Genomic DNA, 18,259 nt, shown 5'->3' on the forward strand with positions numbered 1-18,259 from the left:
GCACATTAAGAAAATGCAAAAAGGTATATGAATTTGAGTAAATTTAAGTACCACCTTGGGTAAAATTAAATTTTAGTGGCACTCAAGCACTTCTGGAGATGTAGAGGTAAAATCTGCTTCACCTGTACAGCTTTGGAGGAAACTAACTCTGATTCAAGGAATCTGCGTTACGCTGTGCATGAAAAACATAGAGAGACTTTCCCAAGAGGCTAAAATTGTAAGTCCTGGTATTTTTTAGTGCAATTTAGCTGCTTAAAGAAGCTTGATTTTTACCTGCTTAGTTCCAAAGTCATTTAGGTACCTCTAAACATGCCCAAAGGAGTGCTGTATGGTGGGTGCTTGTGGAATTTGCCCCTAGGCAGCTCAAAACTGCTAACTCTCTGAGCTGAGGGAAAAAAAATGAAAAGAGAACCCAAAAAGGGAAGGAAAGCCTTTGCCTAAACAAGGACCAGATAGCCCAGAAAGTGAATACCCTGTAGCAAAAAAACTGGAAGCTGCCTGAGAGTGACAGTTTTAAAAGCACCCACGATGACAACCCCTCCACACACAAGGTTCCCATTTTGGTAGGTCTTATGATACAGTAACAATATTGGGGGGTGCAGACAGATACGGAATACAATAATATTATGGATTACCCCAGGACATTCCAGCCCTTATCCCATATCATCTCATTAATGCCCAAATTAATACATTTCAACTGTAAACACATATATCTATACATATCTACATATAACGATATGCAAATACAATTATTTCAGTGGTCACTGACCATCCCCCAGGATATGGACAGAGTTCATTGCGTCCATGACTGATATGACTGGAGAAGTCCATTCTCATTGTCCTTGGTAATTAAAATATGCAGTGGCAGTGACATTCAGCAACCAATGGTACATTCCAACCTTACAGGCTGTTCTCACCCAAAGTCGAATCCCCCTGAGGTACACAACGTGTTTTCCCATCCTTCTGCGTAACCCACCAAGAGTAACCAGGTCCTTGAGCAAAAACAATCTCACAGATGGGTTTGCCTTTGCTCAAGGCAGAATTAATCCAAATGGTCTTTCCTAACATACCTCTCATATGCACAACAGGGACTTCATAGTCTTTGCTGCTATAGTCCTAGTGTCTGCTGTACACAGGGGTTTGGATTGGGCAGGGCCAGCTCAGTTAGTGGAATCTCTGTTGTTAACTAACCATGTAGCCTCTGCTAAATGCAGATCCCACTGCTTGATAGTCCCGCCATCCCTTGCCTTCAATGTTGTTTTTAAGTTCATTGCACTGCTCAACTTTAGCTGCAGCTGGTGCATGATAAGGAATGTGGTACCCCCATTCAATACTATATTCCCTAGCCCAGGTGTTTATAAGGCTGTTCTTGAAATGAGTCCTGTTGTCTGACTCAATTCTTGTAGGGGTACCATGCCTCCTGGTACTTGCTCAAGGCCCAGGATGGTGTTCTTGAAAGCGGTGTGAGGCATGGAGTATGTCTCCAGCCATCCAGTAGTAGTTTCTACCCTTGTGAGTACGTAGTGCTTGCCTTGGCAGGTTTGCAGCAGTGTGATGTAATCAGTCTGCCAGGCCTCCCCATACTTACGTTTGGACCACTGCCCCTCATACCACAGGGGCTTCACCCTCTTGGCCTGATTGCATCACACATCTCACAACCATGGATAACCTGAGCTATGGCATGTGTGGTTAAGTCCACCCCTCAGTCATGAGCCCATCGGTATGTCATCTCTTCCCTAATGGGCCCACCAGCTAGGAACAACTACCCCTTGTGTTGCCAGTCCAGGTTTACCTGACACCTTCATTTTGGCAGTCCAATCCACCTGTTCATTGTTGTGGTGCTCCTCATTTGTCTTGACGCTTAGGCACATGGGCATCCACATGATGGACTTGCACTGTCAGCTTCTCTACCTGGGTAGTGATGCCTTGCCACCCAGATTGGTTTTCTACTATGCTGCCAGTTGGCCTTTTTCCACCTTTCCAGCTACCCCCACAGAGCGTTTGCTACCATCCACAAGTCATTGTGGAGGTAGAGCGTTGGCCACTTCTCTTGCTCAATGATGTCCAAAGCCAGCTGGATGGCTTCCAGCTCTGCAATCTGACTGGATCCATCTTGTCCTTCAGTAGCTCTCTTGACTCACTGCATAGGGTGGCCTGCACTCTGCTACTAGAGGAATGGAGAAAAATGCATTGGCAGTATCAATAGGGGCATCACTTTGCTGCCTTGGACTCTGGCTCATACTGAATTTCAAGCGTGTCCGGCATGGCAGCACTCAGTTTTGGTGTAACTTCATTTAGGCCATGTTAGGCTCCATTCCTCATCAGACTTATGCACAGGCCATATGGGCTTTTAAAGGGTGAATGAGTCTACTGACCATTCCCTGGCTCTCCAGTTCATGGATCATCTTATGTATGGGAATCTCAGAATCTCGGTGTGGTATTGCCTATGATGTATTGTAGTGGTGGCAATTGGTTCCTGCTCTTCTTCCACCCTCAGAAGGGTCCTCTGAGACACCAGGAAAAGTGTTCAACTGTCTAATTCCCTCTGCCTCCACAGCAGCTATCCCAAAAGCCCACCTGAATCCTTCTGGGTCTTTGAAATAACCACTCCTGAGGAAATCCATGCCAAGAATACACAGTCTGGGCCAGTCACAGTAGGGTGTTTCTTCCACTCTTTTCCAGTTAAGCTCACCTCAGCTGCCAACAGAGTCAACTCCTGCCATGTCACCCCAGCAATAGAAATGGGTTCTGCTCCCACGTGTCCTGATGGTATTGAAGTACAGTGCGTCAGTGTCAACGTGGTATTCTTGTGGTTCTGGTGTACCAGGCCATCAGATCCACACAGTCCAATAGACCTGATTTTCTCTGGCCTCTATCTTTTAGTCCTGACTATTGTTTCTTTCCTGGGCATACCTTCTAGAGGTCCCTTCAAGGGGTTCAGACCTATCATCCTCCGCTCTGTTATGCCTAGCAGCTTGGTCTTGGGAAACTGGAGCTACATTCATTCTGGTGGAACTCCCTCTGCTAGTTTCCTCCTTCAGTTTATGCACCCGTGCTGCCAGGACAGAAGTGGACTTTCCATCCCATCTTCTCATGTTTTCCTCATACTCACACAGAAAGAACCACAGGTGAGCTTGTGGGGTGTACCCCCTCTCCCTAGCTGGGGGATGTCTGCTTCTGATAACAGGGGCTCTGGTTTGTACTGACAAGGCTTGGAGAAGGCCCTCCTTAAGCTCCTTGCTGAGTTTCTGATGGGTCTCTGCAATCTTGTCTTCCAGTTTCCACATACGTTCCATCAGGTCTTTTTCCACAGATGACATTTGGGCTTCTGATGAGCCATGTACAGGGTCTTCATACACTTGAAACCTCCTTGTCAGAGCGCCCATTGTCTCGTCCTCCTCAATCCACCGCAGTGGTGCTAGGGCATAGGCTTGTGTCTCTAGTCATGAGAGTTTGAGCCACATCAGTGTTGTACCTTTTACCAGGTCTGGACTCTTAGTGGTTTGGTTGTCATATGAGAGAAGGATCTCCATCACAACCAGTTCTTGCAAGCATTGGGTTCCTTGCTTGTGGTCTTCCAAAGGCCTTGCTGCAGCTGGAGGTCTTCTGGGCAAAGGTACCTGTCCTTCAGACTTGTTAAAAGCAGCGTTCAGAGGCTGAGAGCTTCAGGTCTCCCTGTGGTTCCCTGATCAATACTCACATCATATGACAGGAATCCCAAGTGCCTTGCTTCAGTGCTGTCCAAAATTCTACCATTGCCTGTGGTGTCCCAGACTCAGATCAACCAACTTAATATAGACTCATTGGGCTGTCAGGTGAGATCTTTTCTCAGATTGTGAAGACTTTCTAAGGACAAAGACTCAGTAATTATTTCTCATTCATCTGCTGGCTGTGAGAGTCCTGGCTCCCTGTCGTCATTCATCGTGCAAATGGATTTGGTTTTAGATTTCTGTCTGTGGACAGCAGCAATTGCTATTAGCTAGGCTGCCCTTCTGGTTTAACTGCAGCCCGACTGACCAGGGTGTCTGCTGATTTGTTCTCCTGCCTCTCTGGCTGTACCTGCTGCTGTACGAGCAGTGTGTGATAAGCATTAACTAGGGCCCAGCACCTTGCACCTTCTTCTCTTTAGATCTGTCATCACAATTTTTTTTCAGGTATTACTTCACCTCAGCTGGATTCTGAATTTTTTCAGGGGAAAGTTCCAAACTATCAGGGCAGAGAATTCCTTCAGGGCTTGGCCTACATCCTCCCACATCCCACACCACTCAGAATTTTCCACTACTGGGGTGCATCTCTGGACAACCTCTCTGGAAATCTCAGCTCTGATTTTAAACATGCTGTAGGCCATATAGAGGAGAGATAACAGAATTAAAAACAAAAATGTGGTGTCTTTAACATCCAGAGGCTACTGAACATTCTCGAAATGTTCATGCCAGACCTGAAGGGAGAGAAGGACATAAAAGGCTGGGAAAAACTATCCCCTGCTTTTCCCGCAACTGGCTGGGTGCGGTTATTAATAAACTCCCAAAAGAGGCAGCTGAGATCAGGACAGGAAAAGAGCAGAGAATACACATCCCAAATAATAACTCTCATTGCCTCTGATGTTATCTTTTCATGCGTTATTGTCACAGAGTATATCAACACAGCAATCCTGGTTTGTGTCCCTGATGTGAAAAAGATATATATATACCTGGGGCAGAATTGTCAGTATCTATGGATAAGTATACATACCTAAGTGCCAGAAAGCCATTATTAAGGCGGGCAGCATGGTGCCCAGTGAGTCTTGTACCCAATACAAGGTCTTCAGGACAAGAATGTTATTTTTTCACTTTCTCTCTTTTCCCCATTAAGTTGGGCACCAAATTTGTCTTGGTTTGAGACAATTTTAAAGCACAACACTATGGAAAGAGTTGTCTCCCCTTAAGGGTTCAAACAATCCCTTCCCACCCATAAGGAATGAGATACTATTAGATAAGTGAAGAAATAACAGTTTACTAACAAGCAGAACAGCAACAGACAAAAAATAATGGTAAATAACTGCTATATACAAAATTGCCATGTCTCGTGACTGCCCCCCAGAATGGAGAGAAACACGAAAATGCTGGGGACATCCCCCATTCCCCAAGATGGCGCTCTGCACCCAAGCGCATGGTTTGAATGACAGAGGGAAAGGTGGTGTCAGTCTTGCTCCCATGCCCATCCTCACTCTGCTTATCTCCCTGACATCTGGAGGTCAGATTGGTATTCTCCAGACCAAGGGCTAGAACTCACAGAGGGACTTCACATTCCTTGCAGCAAGAGACGACAGGGCAGGCAAGGCCATCTGGGCTGGGACGACTTGTGGTCCTCCTTGGCCAGGCACCATTGACAAGTTGGAGCAGCTTGGACTGGAGTGGGGCTCAGTGGCAACACTTGGGTGCCGGTGGAATTTGCCCCAAGGCAGCTCAAAATGGCTAACTCTCTGAGCCGAGGAAAAAACCCAAAAAGTGAACCCAAAAAGAGAAGGAAAGCCTTTGCCTGAACAAAGACCAGGTAGCCTGCAAAGTAAATACCACATGGCAAAAGAACTGGAAGGCGCCTAAGAGTGACAATTTAAAAAACACTCATGATAACAACCCATCCACATGCAGGGTTCTCATTTGTAGGGTCTTAAAGATACAGTAACAATTTGGGGGGGCTGCAGGTAGATATGGAATACAATAACATTATAGATTATCCCAGGACAGAGCTACATTACATTTTTGGTAGGAGCTTTCAATCTCATCTCCTCCTGTGTAGCTTCTTAGCTAACAGCTTCAGTCCAACAAGTTAAGAGTTTGACTGTGTCATAGTCAAATTGCAAAGATATTTGCTAGTAAATTAAAAAAAAAAGTGACCTAGCATAATATGCCTACTTGCATTATTTCTGTTAAGGGAAACTTGCAGCGTAGAATTTGTTTTAGATGAAAATTGGTGTGGGTGTTGGAGTTTTATGTAGACTTGTAAGACATGCCAAAAACACAGGGTAAGGTAATACTGATTGGGCTGTTCTCAGTCTATTTATTTATTTATTTATTTATTGGCTGACTACTAGGCATTACCTGTAAAAAGCGTCACTTCTGATTAGAACTAATCAAAGTGAGCAGGAAGGGTTTGATTAAAATGAGCCAATCCTTGATTCCTGGTTTGTGTTTATCCAGCTATGAGGCTAATTAATGCCTTCCAACCTGAAGCAAATAACTCCCCTCCTTTTAATATGATGTTGATGCCTTAAGAACCTATAAATGAAACAACACACACTTTTGAGATAAGTATAGGAGGTAATGTAAAGCCTGGTCTTTATTGGAGGCCTCCAGGGGCAGATACGGAAAATGTCCACAAAAGCCCACCCCCACGGGGTGAATACAGTTTTTATAAGTTTAGCAAATGAGCATAATTTGATAAAAATCACCAATTAGGAGCACAAATGGTGATGCAATTCCTGCCCAGTTCAAGCCCCTTCTAAGTCCTCCCCCCTTAGATGGAAACTGAACTTGTTTATGAAAAATATGTCTTGAAGAGCTGTTTTTTAGCCTTGTTTCCTAAGGAGAACCAAGATAGGATAGGGGCTTTGGAAAATGTTTTGTCTTTCTGCCTATCAGGGCAGGGAAAAGTACTGGGAAAACTAGCTACAAATGCAGTAATAGGCTACAAAGCTACAAATACGTGTGTAAAGAATGCAGAGAATATATAAAAGAAAAAAGGCAAAAAATCATCCGACATCAATGTGACTATTGCAGTGGTGACTTGCCATTTTCGAACATGTGGATCTGTCTTTATTCTCCTAAAAAGTGTATACACAAATTGTCCGCAGCTTGAGCAAGGTCTCTGGCACCAGGGACAGACATGTTCTGGAGGCAGTTGTCAGCTTTTGCTACTCAAGGAAGCTTTGCACAGGTTTGACAGTGTCTAATTCTGCAGGGTATTTTGTGAGGAGAACCCAGCCATTCTGGTCTTTCAGCAAAAGATAATGGGCCAGGTGTTCCTGTCATAATTATAGAAGTTTTCTCTCCCAAGTTTTTCTACAGAAATAAGATACTTTAGGCACCAGGTAGTCTCCCAGGCAGTAAGTCTTTTTTCCCATTGCTCTGAAATCACAACTGCACAAAATGACCTAAGGATATGTGCAGGAGATTAATGTGTTCAGATCCACAGGTGACATTAGGTACTTCTGAGGGGCCTGAAATATCACTTCGGATATTGAATATCACATGCTGTTCTGCTCATGTACTTTACTCAAATCTGCTTTATAATATCTTGCAATATATGCCAAGGTGTTGGGGAAAAAAATTGAAGCTTCATGTTTTCTTTATTAGAAAAAGAAAACAGCCACAAAAGACCAAAATGTTTCTGAGCAAGTTATATCTGGTGAGTGGAGTGATGCCTTTTCTTGGTCTTAAAATCAAGAGTCATACACGGTTAGAAGGGCAAAAGGGATTTTACCTTGGTATTTATTTTAAGGATCCATAGGCGCACACGTCGAGGTCATGTGCATTGAAATGCACCCCGCCGAATACCCCCTCCGAAAGGTTGTGTATAACATTATAGGTTTTACTAATTAGCATATCTATCAAAGATTCCCCAATGAGAGGCTCAAGTGAGTCCCCCTCCCCAAGGAGCCTTCCCCTGGATGGTTCTGTCTTGGTTTACAGAGTGTGTTCTGGAGAGGACCTTGGGGTCTGGGGCACACTGATCCCTAGCTACGAAGCTTCTAAAATGTTTAGTCTCTTAGCTTGACAAACAAGTCCAAGAATGTAGAGAAAAAGCACTAAGAATACAGAAGTTGTAAAAAAGATATAACGGGTATAAAAGAAAAGGCAAAAAAATCTTCATGGCATCAGGAGAATTGATCTAAATTTGGAATTGGTGGAAGTGAAGATATTAGTTGTAGTCTGGTACAGTCCCCCATCCTTTTGGACTGCTGTCCTCCAAAGCAGTGGTACCGCATATTCTATAGTCCTGCTATCTGCAAATTCTTTCCCTGCTTGCTCAAATTTAATAAATCCAGAAATGGATCTGAAACTATGGGGAGACCTATCAGAGCATTAAGCTAGCAATTACTCAGTCCTATTGGCCCAATGTCTTGGTTTAAAAGCCAGGTGTCTGCCAAGGAAGGCAGGAACCTTCCTGGAATGGGGAATATGAACCCCTTCTCTCCAAATTATTCTAACTTTGAAATCAAGGGGCTTTCAGGCAAAGATATGGGAAAAGAGTAACAGTTCTTTACTAGGAAAAAAAAATATAGTATATAGTATATAGTAAGGTATACATAAGAAGGCAAACAAACAATGACAGCAGCAACAACAAACAAAACCAGAAATCCAGCACCAGCCTTCTCAGTTGTGAGTTTCCCCTTCGGTGCAGTTCCGCTCACAGCCAGCAGCGGCGCTGGTGGCTCCCAGCCGGGCAGGGCGGGTGCAATGATTCCTCCGCAGCTGCAGGGGGTGCGAGCTCAGCCTCCTCTCCACATGACAATGGCGACTGAGGCGACAGGGAAAAGGGGAGGTGGCTCCCTTTGCAAAACGCACGGGGAGCAGCCGGTCTCAGTGCCACTCCAGGTGGTGAGCTGGACTGTAGCAGTAACCTCGGCCAGCTGGAACAGCAGAGGTTAGCTGAGCTGGGGCGGCAAATGAAGTGTAGCAATAACCCCGAAGGGGTGGCAGGAGCAGCAGGTGTTCGGGCGGACATGGGGTGTCGAGTTAAAGTGTAGCAAAAAAAAAAAAAACAAACCAGAAAAACAGCGGGGCTGGGCAGTGGCTAGGGGGAGGGGGGGAGGGGGTCAGGGTCCCGGGTTTCTCCTGAGGCACCCAAGCACATAGTGAAGGTTCCTCCCAGTGAGATTGGGTATTGAAAAGGTCTCAGTTCAATGACCGCTCTTGTGAAGAGAGGCTCACCCACAGTAAGGAGAAGCAGTAAAAGGGCAAAACTCCATAGTAGCAGCAAATTCTCCCCGCAGCTGCAGTCCAGCACCAAGACCACAACTGTCTCTCCTCCAAACCCAGAGAGAGAAAGCAAGAGCTGAACCCAGCCCTTGGCCCCCAGCCAAGTCTCGAAGCATCTCTGCCCTTCCTAAGAGAAAGCCCCCCAGCTAAAAGACTGCAGCCAACTGCACCCCTTCCCCCGTCCTCCCCATCCTGGCCACGTCTTTTGTCTCTTAAGTATCATCGTTCCCATCTCTTAAGCAACAAATAGGAGAAAAATTCCCTGGGAGAAATAAAAAAAAAAGGAAGAATCCTAACCTCCAACACCCAGTTTAGCCTTAGGTAGTCCCGGAGGGAAGGGTAGATGGTTTGAGTGGAAGACATAAGAGGGAAGCTTAACTGTGGTGAACTGACCTGTGACCTGCAGAGCTATACTTGCAGACTGTAGGAGAAGCCTGCTGGGATCACTGCCTCCAAAACACTTCAGTTTGGACAACTTGAATGTGCTTTGGCATTTAGTGTCAGAATATTTTGCATGAGAAAACTTGCTCCCTTGGGACTCAGTTTCTAAATGAATTTTCTATGCTGTGGCTAATGGCTGTCCTTGTCTTCCATACCTAACCCAGATAATCCAGTCCTGGGTGGTGATTGAGATGTGGTGCATGTCCTGGATGAAGCAGAGCTGGCTTAGCTTGCAGCCCTTTTCCTAAGAGTTCCCATCTTCTGCATTCCAATCCTAACTTATCTCCCTGCACAGTGTCTTAATTCTTTTTTGCCAGTAAAAACCCCTCAAAAAAGCAAAAAAAAAAAAAAAAAAAAAAAAAAAAAAACCACAAAACCACAAGGAAGAAGCAAATCCAATGAGAAGTTTGAATCCTATTTTTCTTGGTAACTTGTATATTTTCTTGTCAAATTCTATATAAAGCATCTCCTTAGGCAGGGCCTTTCGCCAACCTGAAGTCTCTGTGGGACACCACCACTTGTCAGTGCCATTTCAGCCCAGCCTTATTTTTGTCTGTAGGATGTAGTTAGAGACAATAGCTGGCACTTCTGCAGTACTTCATATTTTGAAAAACCACCTTGGAAGTAATTTTTTTCTTTTCAACTCAACAATTGAAGTGTCCAAAAGAGAGAAAGTTGGTTAATCTGGAGAAGGATCTCCAAATGTTGATTTTCCTTTACAGGTGCCCAACAATTTTTTAGGAGACAAATGCAGAAGGACACGCCTTCCCATTTCTGCATTCCAGCAGGCTCCTTTTACATGCCTTGTCTTTTACACAGATCCTTGTTTTTGTGATCACAGATTGGAAGTGAATCATGTGCCTGTCTGCTTGCTTTGGGGTACAGTCTTTCTTGGGGAGATCTGACTTTGCAAATACTTAATTACAACATAATGTGATTTTTTAGAGTCAGGGAATATGCTTCAATCTGTCTGGTTTTGAGGGTTTTTTTGGTAATCGGATTCATATCCTCTAGAAAAGAGCTGTGATACCTGTGTATGCTTTGGTGTGTGAATAATTCAAATCAAGATCTGATTTAAAGCCTGCAGCACTTAACACTAGTCAATGGAATAATTATGTGATTGGTGCTGAGAGGAACTAGCATCTATATTAGAGGGAGAGAGGAGCCTCTGTTAGAAGTTAGATGAGCAAGTTAATTAGTCCCGCCTCTGTCACCAGTGACCTTTTGTGATCTTGTGGTAAAGCTTTTGACTGTCAAATTAACATGTAGGTGTTGAAAAGGTGGTATTGTCTCAAAGAAGAGAAGCTATTGTCTCAAAAAGTCCCCAAAGCCTTGTAAGGTTTATCTTATTAAGCTTTCTGGTGCTTTCAGCTCTGGCATATATTAGCAGGTGGTATTTCTAATGCTGATTTTAAAACATAACTTCTTAAGTATTTTAAGCACTGACTTTTTTGAGGAAATTGCTAGAAATAGCAGTATGAAAGCAAAAGCTCAAAGTGTTTTCAGTTTCTGAAAGTACCAGAGTTGATGAGTTTTTAAACACACCAAATTTTAATGAAAAAATCCAGTTCTTGCTAAGCTCTGCTATTGGTCTCTGAGGCTATCACTATTAGTAATGGATTAGGAGAACAATGTCACTGAACTGAATTCCTCTTTAATATGCCACAATTGAAAGGATGATAAGAAAACTTTAAAATCTCAGAAAAGATTTTTGATTGTAATAACTTCAATAACTTTAAATTAAGTTATGGCTTTACATTAAAATGTATAAAATTATGAAGTCCCCACATCACAAAGTAGTGCAAAAATCATTAGAATGACTTTGTTGTGCTGATGAATTAAGCATGAGATGAATGCTGGCCTACTGCTAAAAAGGTGAACCCTATTAAAATGATTTTTAAGCATTTTTAAGCATTTTAAATGGTTTCCATTTTGCTATTCACATAATTAAAAGAGAAGGAAAACTCAGACTAGGTAAAGAAAGAAGAACCTTTGGGCCTCATACCACTTCCTCCAGTTTTGTTTCATTTGCAAAGTTAAAACTTTCAGGTACAGCTGTCATAAATTTTAAGTTACAGGGTGTGAAGGTTGTATTGCCTTCAGAGAAGGCAAACACCACTGCTTTTCCTATTTTGGATTATTTTTTTAACCTGGCTTTCTATCTTTGTTTTGTACATGTGAAGAGTATTTCCAGTCTCTAAACTGGTGTTCCTGAGTGTGTTTAGCTAGAACAACCAACATGATTGATGTGTAAGTTGCCCATTTTACATCTCTGTTACAGTGCCAGGGTCCTGTGCCCTCACACCGAGACGTTTACAAACTTATCATTAGGATATTTTCCAGCAAACCAGCAGCATAGCAGGTCAAATGCTATTAGTGAAATGAAACTCCAAAGTGCATTTGGAAGAACACTGATTTACCAGACTAAATAATCCAGAACAAATGGCCAGAGTCTTAACAAACAAAAATGAGTAATAAAACCAAGCATGTTGGAATATTTTGGCAGTTAACTAGTTTTTTCTTTCCTAGATAATCATGCAAACCTAGTAGCTGTAACACAGTGCTTTGCATGCCAGGGCCAATGTTGCTGTCAGTAGGAAATAATGTCATTAATTTGTATAAAATTTGGACCTATGAAGGTATCCTGAGCTTGCCAGTCTCTGCTAAGAAATTTTTTTTCAAGGACACATCAAAACAGTTCTGTAAATAGAGAAAAATTGTATCTGCTGCTGGAAATGGATTTTAATACAAAAGATTTGAAAACAGCTTTCCTCCTGCCCACTGAGTGCTGGCAGAGGAGATCCTTTCATCCAGCCTTGCTCCTACTCCAGCTGCTTGCAGTGGCCTCCTGGGCTGCAACGAAATGCATGCGGAATCCCTTCTGGATCTGTAAGGACCTTTTTGTCCTTTCTGGCATTTGGTGTTGATGTGCTCCTGCCCCTCTTCCAGCTTGCTGGGACCCTCATCCTCTCCTTGTCACATCTGAATTTGGGAAGCATCTTTCCGTTCATTAGTAGGGAGCACTCTTCGTTTTCTCCTGTCACTTTCTTACACTTTACTGTCCATTGCAGCCAACAGGACAGAACAACCTTCTCCTGTAGTACTCTGCCACAGCTCTTTGATTGATGCTTGTGATGTGAGCACTTCTGCCATTAGTCACTGTTTCCTTACTACAAGGGAACAATCCCAGCCAGCGTCTTTGGGCAGAGCAGCCTGTACTTTAAAGAAGCAACAGCTTCTTTGTGTCAAGGGCACAGCAGCTCTGGGCTATATTAACATATCAGCATTGCAAACAAGGCAAATGCAGATCTGGGTTTTATAAGAGGGCTGATTTGTTCAGAGGTGGTTGTTGAAGAGCACATAATGTCAAGCCTTATGGCAGGAAACCGTCATACAAAATCAATTCCATTACTATCTGGTAGGGTCTGCATGTTGCCATTTTCCCAAGGATCTTTTTCATGTTCAAAGAAACTGTGATATTCACTCATCAGCTCTGGAGCACAGATGTGGAAAAGAAGTGTACCTGCTGTTCCTAGTGTATACTTAGAGCAGAGAGATTTTTTACTTTGCCATTAGAACTATCATGCCAAAACAATGAGTAATGGCTTTACAGAAAAGACATGACAGTCAATTATCTGGCCATACATACCAAGGTGAATGCAGTAGGTCTTATGATGTGTCCAGTGAGATATTTTGGTACCTTTGAGCCTTTGGTAGTCATAAACTGGAGTTACTGCAGTAGTTTTTCAGCACAGTGCTAAAACTGTAACAGAATGCCATGTTCTACATTTGGTTTTCTACCATATTCATCCTTCAGGCATTACTGGTTTGGGACTTTTTGTAAAGAATCCTTGTTTGAGAACTAACTATGAAAAATGTTGATAACGACATCTGTTTCTCACTTTGAATTACATCTTAGTTTATTGGAGTTCATCTTGAAGGCATTTTTGTAATGAACTTTTTCATGAACATTAATACAACTTTTGGCAGATCTGAATAAAATAGAAAATTTCACCATTTCTGCCAAGAGAATAGTTTTTGTTGCAGCTGCTTTTTTTTGTTTGCTCTCTTTGTTTGTTTTCCTTCTTTCTGTGATACTAAAACAGCTGGTTTCTTAAATACATAGCATGTTGTTACAGTTTGGAGGAATTCTTCTTCAGAAATGACTGAATAATTAGGACAGTTTCCTGAACAAACCACTTCCATGACCCCAAAGCCACTGCATTCAAATAACTAAATCTTGTGTTCTTCAGAGGAGAAAGTGCTTCTCTGTCTTGCAGATATATTTCCCATGTAATCCAAGACTAGTGAATGATTTGAAAGGTATCTGTCTGTAATCAGTCTGTAGTACAGAAAAGGAGTTTGTGCTCCAGATGAGATTTCCCTTGCAGGTGTTTGGGTGACACTGGATGTATTTTTAGCATCTGTCAGATCAAATCTTTTACCTAGAGCGTTTGCTCAAAAGTTTTTAGTTACTAAGTCATGATAAATGAACCCACATATGATGGAAGCTTTGTCAGGTTTGTGAAAACTAACTGTGTTAATGTACATCCCCCAATTTCTCTAGGTACAAATGTGACTGCAAGTTGCACAGTAGTTGGTGAATATTAACAAGGGAAGGGAAGGGAAGGGAAGGAAAGGGAAGGGAAGGGAAGGGAAGGGAAGGGAAGGGAAGGGAAGGGAAGGGAAGGGAAGGGAAGGGAAGGGAAGGGAAGGGAAGCATCTGCCACATGCTTCTCATTTGTAAGACTTTAAAAAAAAAAAAGGGAAAGAAATTTTAAGGGCAGCTCAGTGAAAAGATGCTGGTAGGTTCTGACATAATACCGAATTCATGCAAATCTTTCTGCAGATAGCCTTCATCAAAACAAATCCCATTCAATGCAAGGATTGTGGAAGCTTCATGAGGGAAAGATTTTTTAAGTCCTTTTGTGTCCATATGTAGTGAATGTCCTGCAGAATGGATTTGAGGTTTGCACCTGCTGTAGTGTTTGGTAATGCTAGACAACCGTACCAGCATGTCATGATTAGCAGAAAGCATTACATGACTGCAGAATAAACCAGGAAGCATCACACCACACAACCACAGAATAAAAGAGTTGCTAAGCTGGATGTAGGAAGGAAGTGGAAAATACTTCTTTTCTGCTTTTCCTGAGCCTAATACAGACATTTCAGTAGACTGTTTTATAAATGGATTTAAATGCTGAGGGTTATTGAAAGGACTATTCACAGCCCATGGAGATCTTTTTGGGGCTTTTGGTGTTCATTTAATTTGTCAAAGTCATTGTAGTCAATTTGATAAAGTAAACCTTATGACATTTTATGTTTCATTCCACAGAAATACCTCAGGAGCTTTTTCTCTGCAATGCTGAAGTCTCCATCATCTCCACTGCACATTGATAAAGTGGGGCTAACGTTGTCAAAATACACCATCTGTGAATTCTCACCCTTCTTCAGGAAAGGTGTTTTTGACTACAGCAGCCATGGGACCAGCTAAGTTTTATGCCAGGATCCTTATGCTGGAGGAGTATGGTTGGAGTGATGCCTTCACTTTTGTGTGAGAGGAATAAGGAAAAGAAAAAAAAGTGTCTCCTCCATACCTGGAAAGTTGCATCCAAACAGCACCCATTAGAGACAGCTACACCCCCACACTATCATGTGTCCTTCACCAGCTCTCAAGTTAGTGCTTGCATTCTCCTGGCATGAGGTATACAGACATTTTTGTGTAAGTTGTTCTGTTAAATACTGTACAAAGATTCTGACTCTTGTGATGAGCTTGGATCCCCTCCTTGGCAGCAGTGCTTCCTTCCCATTTGCTCAGATAATTTGTTCTGGCCGTTGCAGAGCATCTCATGTTTACCATGGCACTGTGTCAGGCTGACAGAGGGTTTCTAAGCAGCCTTTTGGTTTCTGTCCAAGCTGTTCCTTAAGAACAGTTCCTCTTTTGTTTCTTTATAGAAGTAACATGTTTAAGGTAATGCTCATACTCCACTGTTGTTTCATTTTCTTTCCCTTCCAGATACACAGTTTAACTATTTCACTGTATAACTGTATAGTTTTTCTCAGAAGAATTAAAGGGCCTGGGTAACCTGAATGCTTACAAAAATACATGCAGCAGGAAGAATATAATTTAAAGCCTCTCAAAGTCTTCCACGCTTGGTTGTTTGAACACCAAACAAATGAACAAATCACCCACCATTAATAAAGAAGCAAAGGAAGCAGTAGTTACTGAAGAACATGGTCAGCATCTTTTCAGATTTCATAATCATTCAGACTGTAAATAGAAACTCTGCACTGTACAGAACTCATAGCTATGCATAAAGCTGATGCAAAGTGCTATATATTGTTTTTTAAATACCTTCTTCACAATAGTTGTAAAATCTGATGTTTATTTGCATCAGTTAAAATTTGCAGGATTTAAATAATAGTACTTTAAAATGACTCAGGACTTATTCAGACTTGCACATGTATATACAAGTAGAACTCATTTTATATTGCTGCAGATCCAAAAATATGTATACACTATGACTGGAATTGAGTATGTATACATGCTAATGTATAATTGGTTGTATAAAAATCAGAATTGAATGACTCCCAGTTATTAAAATGCATAATGAAAAGTAAGTTTTGTGTGCCATTTGTTCAGAGTGTGAAGCATTTTTTTCTGAGTTGACATCATTGACTGCTGGTAAGTTGTGGTAATCAAAATACTTAATGTCATAGAAAATTATTATTAAAACCTAAAGTAACAACACTGGTGGCATTTTTATTTCATGACCTAAATTACAGGAACAGTAGTGTTTTACATTTAATATGATACATTCATGGTCCTGGGGGAACTGGCCAAGGAAGTGGCTAAGGGCACTATCCATCATATTTAAGAAGTGATGGCACTCTGGTGAAGTTCCCACTGACTTGAAAAGGGGAAACATAACCCTCATTTTTAAAAAGGGAAATGAAGAAGACCCAGGGAACTACAGGCCAGTCAGTCTTGCCTCAGTGCCTGGCAAGATTATGGAGCAGGTCATTTTGGAAACTGTGCTAAGGCTTATGGTAAATAATGCGGTAATTGGTGACTGCTAGTATGCCTTCACTAAAGGCAAATCATGCCTGACAAATCTGGTGGCCTGGGAAGACCTTCTAGAACCCCTTCCCATACCTACAGGGAGCCAGCAGGAAGCCTGGAGAGGGACAAGGGCATGCAGGAATAGTGGGAATGGCCTTAAGCTGTTTTTATTAGATATTAGGAAGAAATTCTTGACTATAAGGGTGGTGAGGCACAGGCACAAGTTGTCCAGAGAAGCTGTGGGCAGCCTCTTCACTGGAGATGTTTGAGGCCAGGCTGGATGGGGCTGTGAGAAACCTGATCTAGTGGAAGGTGTCCCTGCCTGTGGCAGGGGCATTGGAACTAGAGGACTTTTAAGGTCCCTTCCAAACCAGGCCCCTCTATGATTCTATGATGATGTATAAAGATAACTGGATTCCATTACTAAGCATAGTCTGCCACAATAAGCATCTCTAATTAAAATCAAAAAAGAAAAAGAAAATATTAGAATGGATGATTGAAATTTTGAGAGTATTTTTATTATTTTGATTCATTTCAGGGAAAACAAAAGTTTGGGTAAGATTTTTAAGCCCTATTATCAGCAGGGTAGGATTTATTGCCTTTGAATAAGTCTGACACTATCTGACTCTAGCTGACTTAGGTATCTCAATACCTTTGATTGGGAAGCTAAGCATTCCTATCAAACCTCTTTGATTATCAAACTGTTCTTTTTCTCTGGGTCCTGGATGTTCCTGGACTCCCTCATGCACTGGAGCACTAACTTTGCCTGTGCTTGATCACTAACAGGGACCCAGCCTCGTGATCCTTGCTCTGCCTAGTGCCTGTATTACACCTCTCCACGCTCTCCCAGGGCTCTCTGTGCACATTTCCTCCCCATGACCACAAGTCTGTGTCTTCCCTTCCTTCTTCATTCTGCTATTTGGCTTTGCTTGTGCTTCCCAAATCAGAAAGTGGAAATTGGATGCTTGCTGGGTTCCTATGGTGAGCTGAGTAACTGGAGTTTGGTGTTGGCGGCAGGTTAATGGGAGATCGGTAAGTGCATTTGGCTGTCTTGCTCTGAGGCCCATATGAGTGCTTCAGAGGCAAAAATTTGGGATGATAAATGACCCTAAATACCACTTCAAAGCCAGTGACTATTCTGTTTCTCCTCCTTTCTTGGCCTGTTCCCCTTCCTACCTCATTGCAATGAAGTATGATAAAGAATTAATGCCTCAGAGTCTTTAGAAAAATGATTTTGCGTAACTGTAGAACATTATTTCCTGTGTGCCACTTCTAGCAGGCCAAAAAATGGCAAACTGCTTTATCTGCTGCACAGATAAACCCATTTCCTGCAGTTGTCTTTCCTGAAGAACTACTGGTGCGCCAAGCAAATCTCCATCGCACCACATGGTGAATGCTGGTTGTGGAAAGGCAAAAGCAAATAGGACTCCTAGAGGTAAGTATTTTGTGTCACTTTGGATTTGGAGAACCTGTTCAAGAAAAACTATAGTTAAGTCAAGTGAAAAATTTGAATATTAATGTTTTCCCACTTGAATTTAAAAGAGGACTTATACTGGATTCCTGTCTACAGTACAAATTTATTCAGGGAGGACCAGATGCTCTGGTGGTGTAAACCTGTCGATAAGGTGTTAATTTATGTTTTATCTGGTTTATCTGACCTGCAGTGTTAAATGTGTACATTGCAAGTAACAAAGTAAAGGTCTGTTAATCACTCTATTTAAATGTCATCAAGTTAAAAGCTACAGAGTTTTGAATGTAAGCATGCGATTAGGACCACAACCCCAGGCTACCAGCT

The 18,259-nt window shown here is 42.3% G+C and overlaps 1 protein-coding gene across 7 annotated transcripts in view; it reads left to right on the plus strand.

The window, feature by feature from the left end:
- KIF16B (kinesin family member 16B) overlaps positions 1-16,152 on the plus strand; it is a 168,372-nt gene extending 152,220 nt beyond the window's left edge. For 6 of the 7 annotated variants that reach the window (XM_017745293.1, XM_017745297.1, XM_017745295.1 and 3 more), the window contains one exon: positions 14,737-16,152. In XM_017745293.1, the coding sequence (XP_017600782.1) occupies positions 14,737-14,895 (159 nt within the window). In that variant the 3' untranslated portion in view covers positions 14,896-16,152. The remainder of the gene's footprint in view (positions 1-14,736) is intronic. The other variant, XR_001865537.1, reaches the window with a different exon arrangement.
- Positions 16,153-18,259: the final 2,107 nt, after the last annotated feature.

Source organism: Corvus brachyrhynchos, unplaced genomic scaffold (assembly GCF_000691975.1).
Source record: "Corvus brachyrhynchos isolate BGI_N302 unplaced genomic scaffold, ASM69197v1 scaffold69, whole genome shotgun sequence".
In the NCBI taxonomy this organism is placed as follows: domain Eukaryota; kingdom Metazoa; phylum Chordata; class Aves; order Passeriformes; family Corvidae; genus Corvus; species Corvus brachyrhynchos.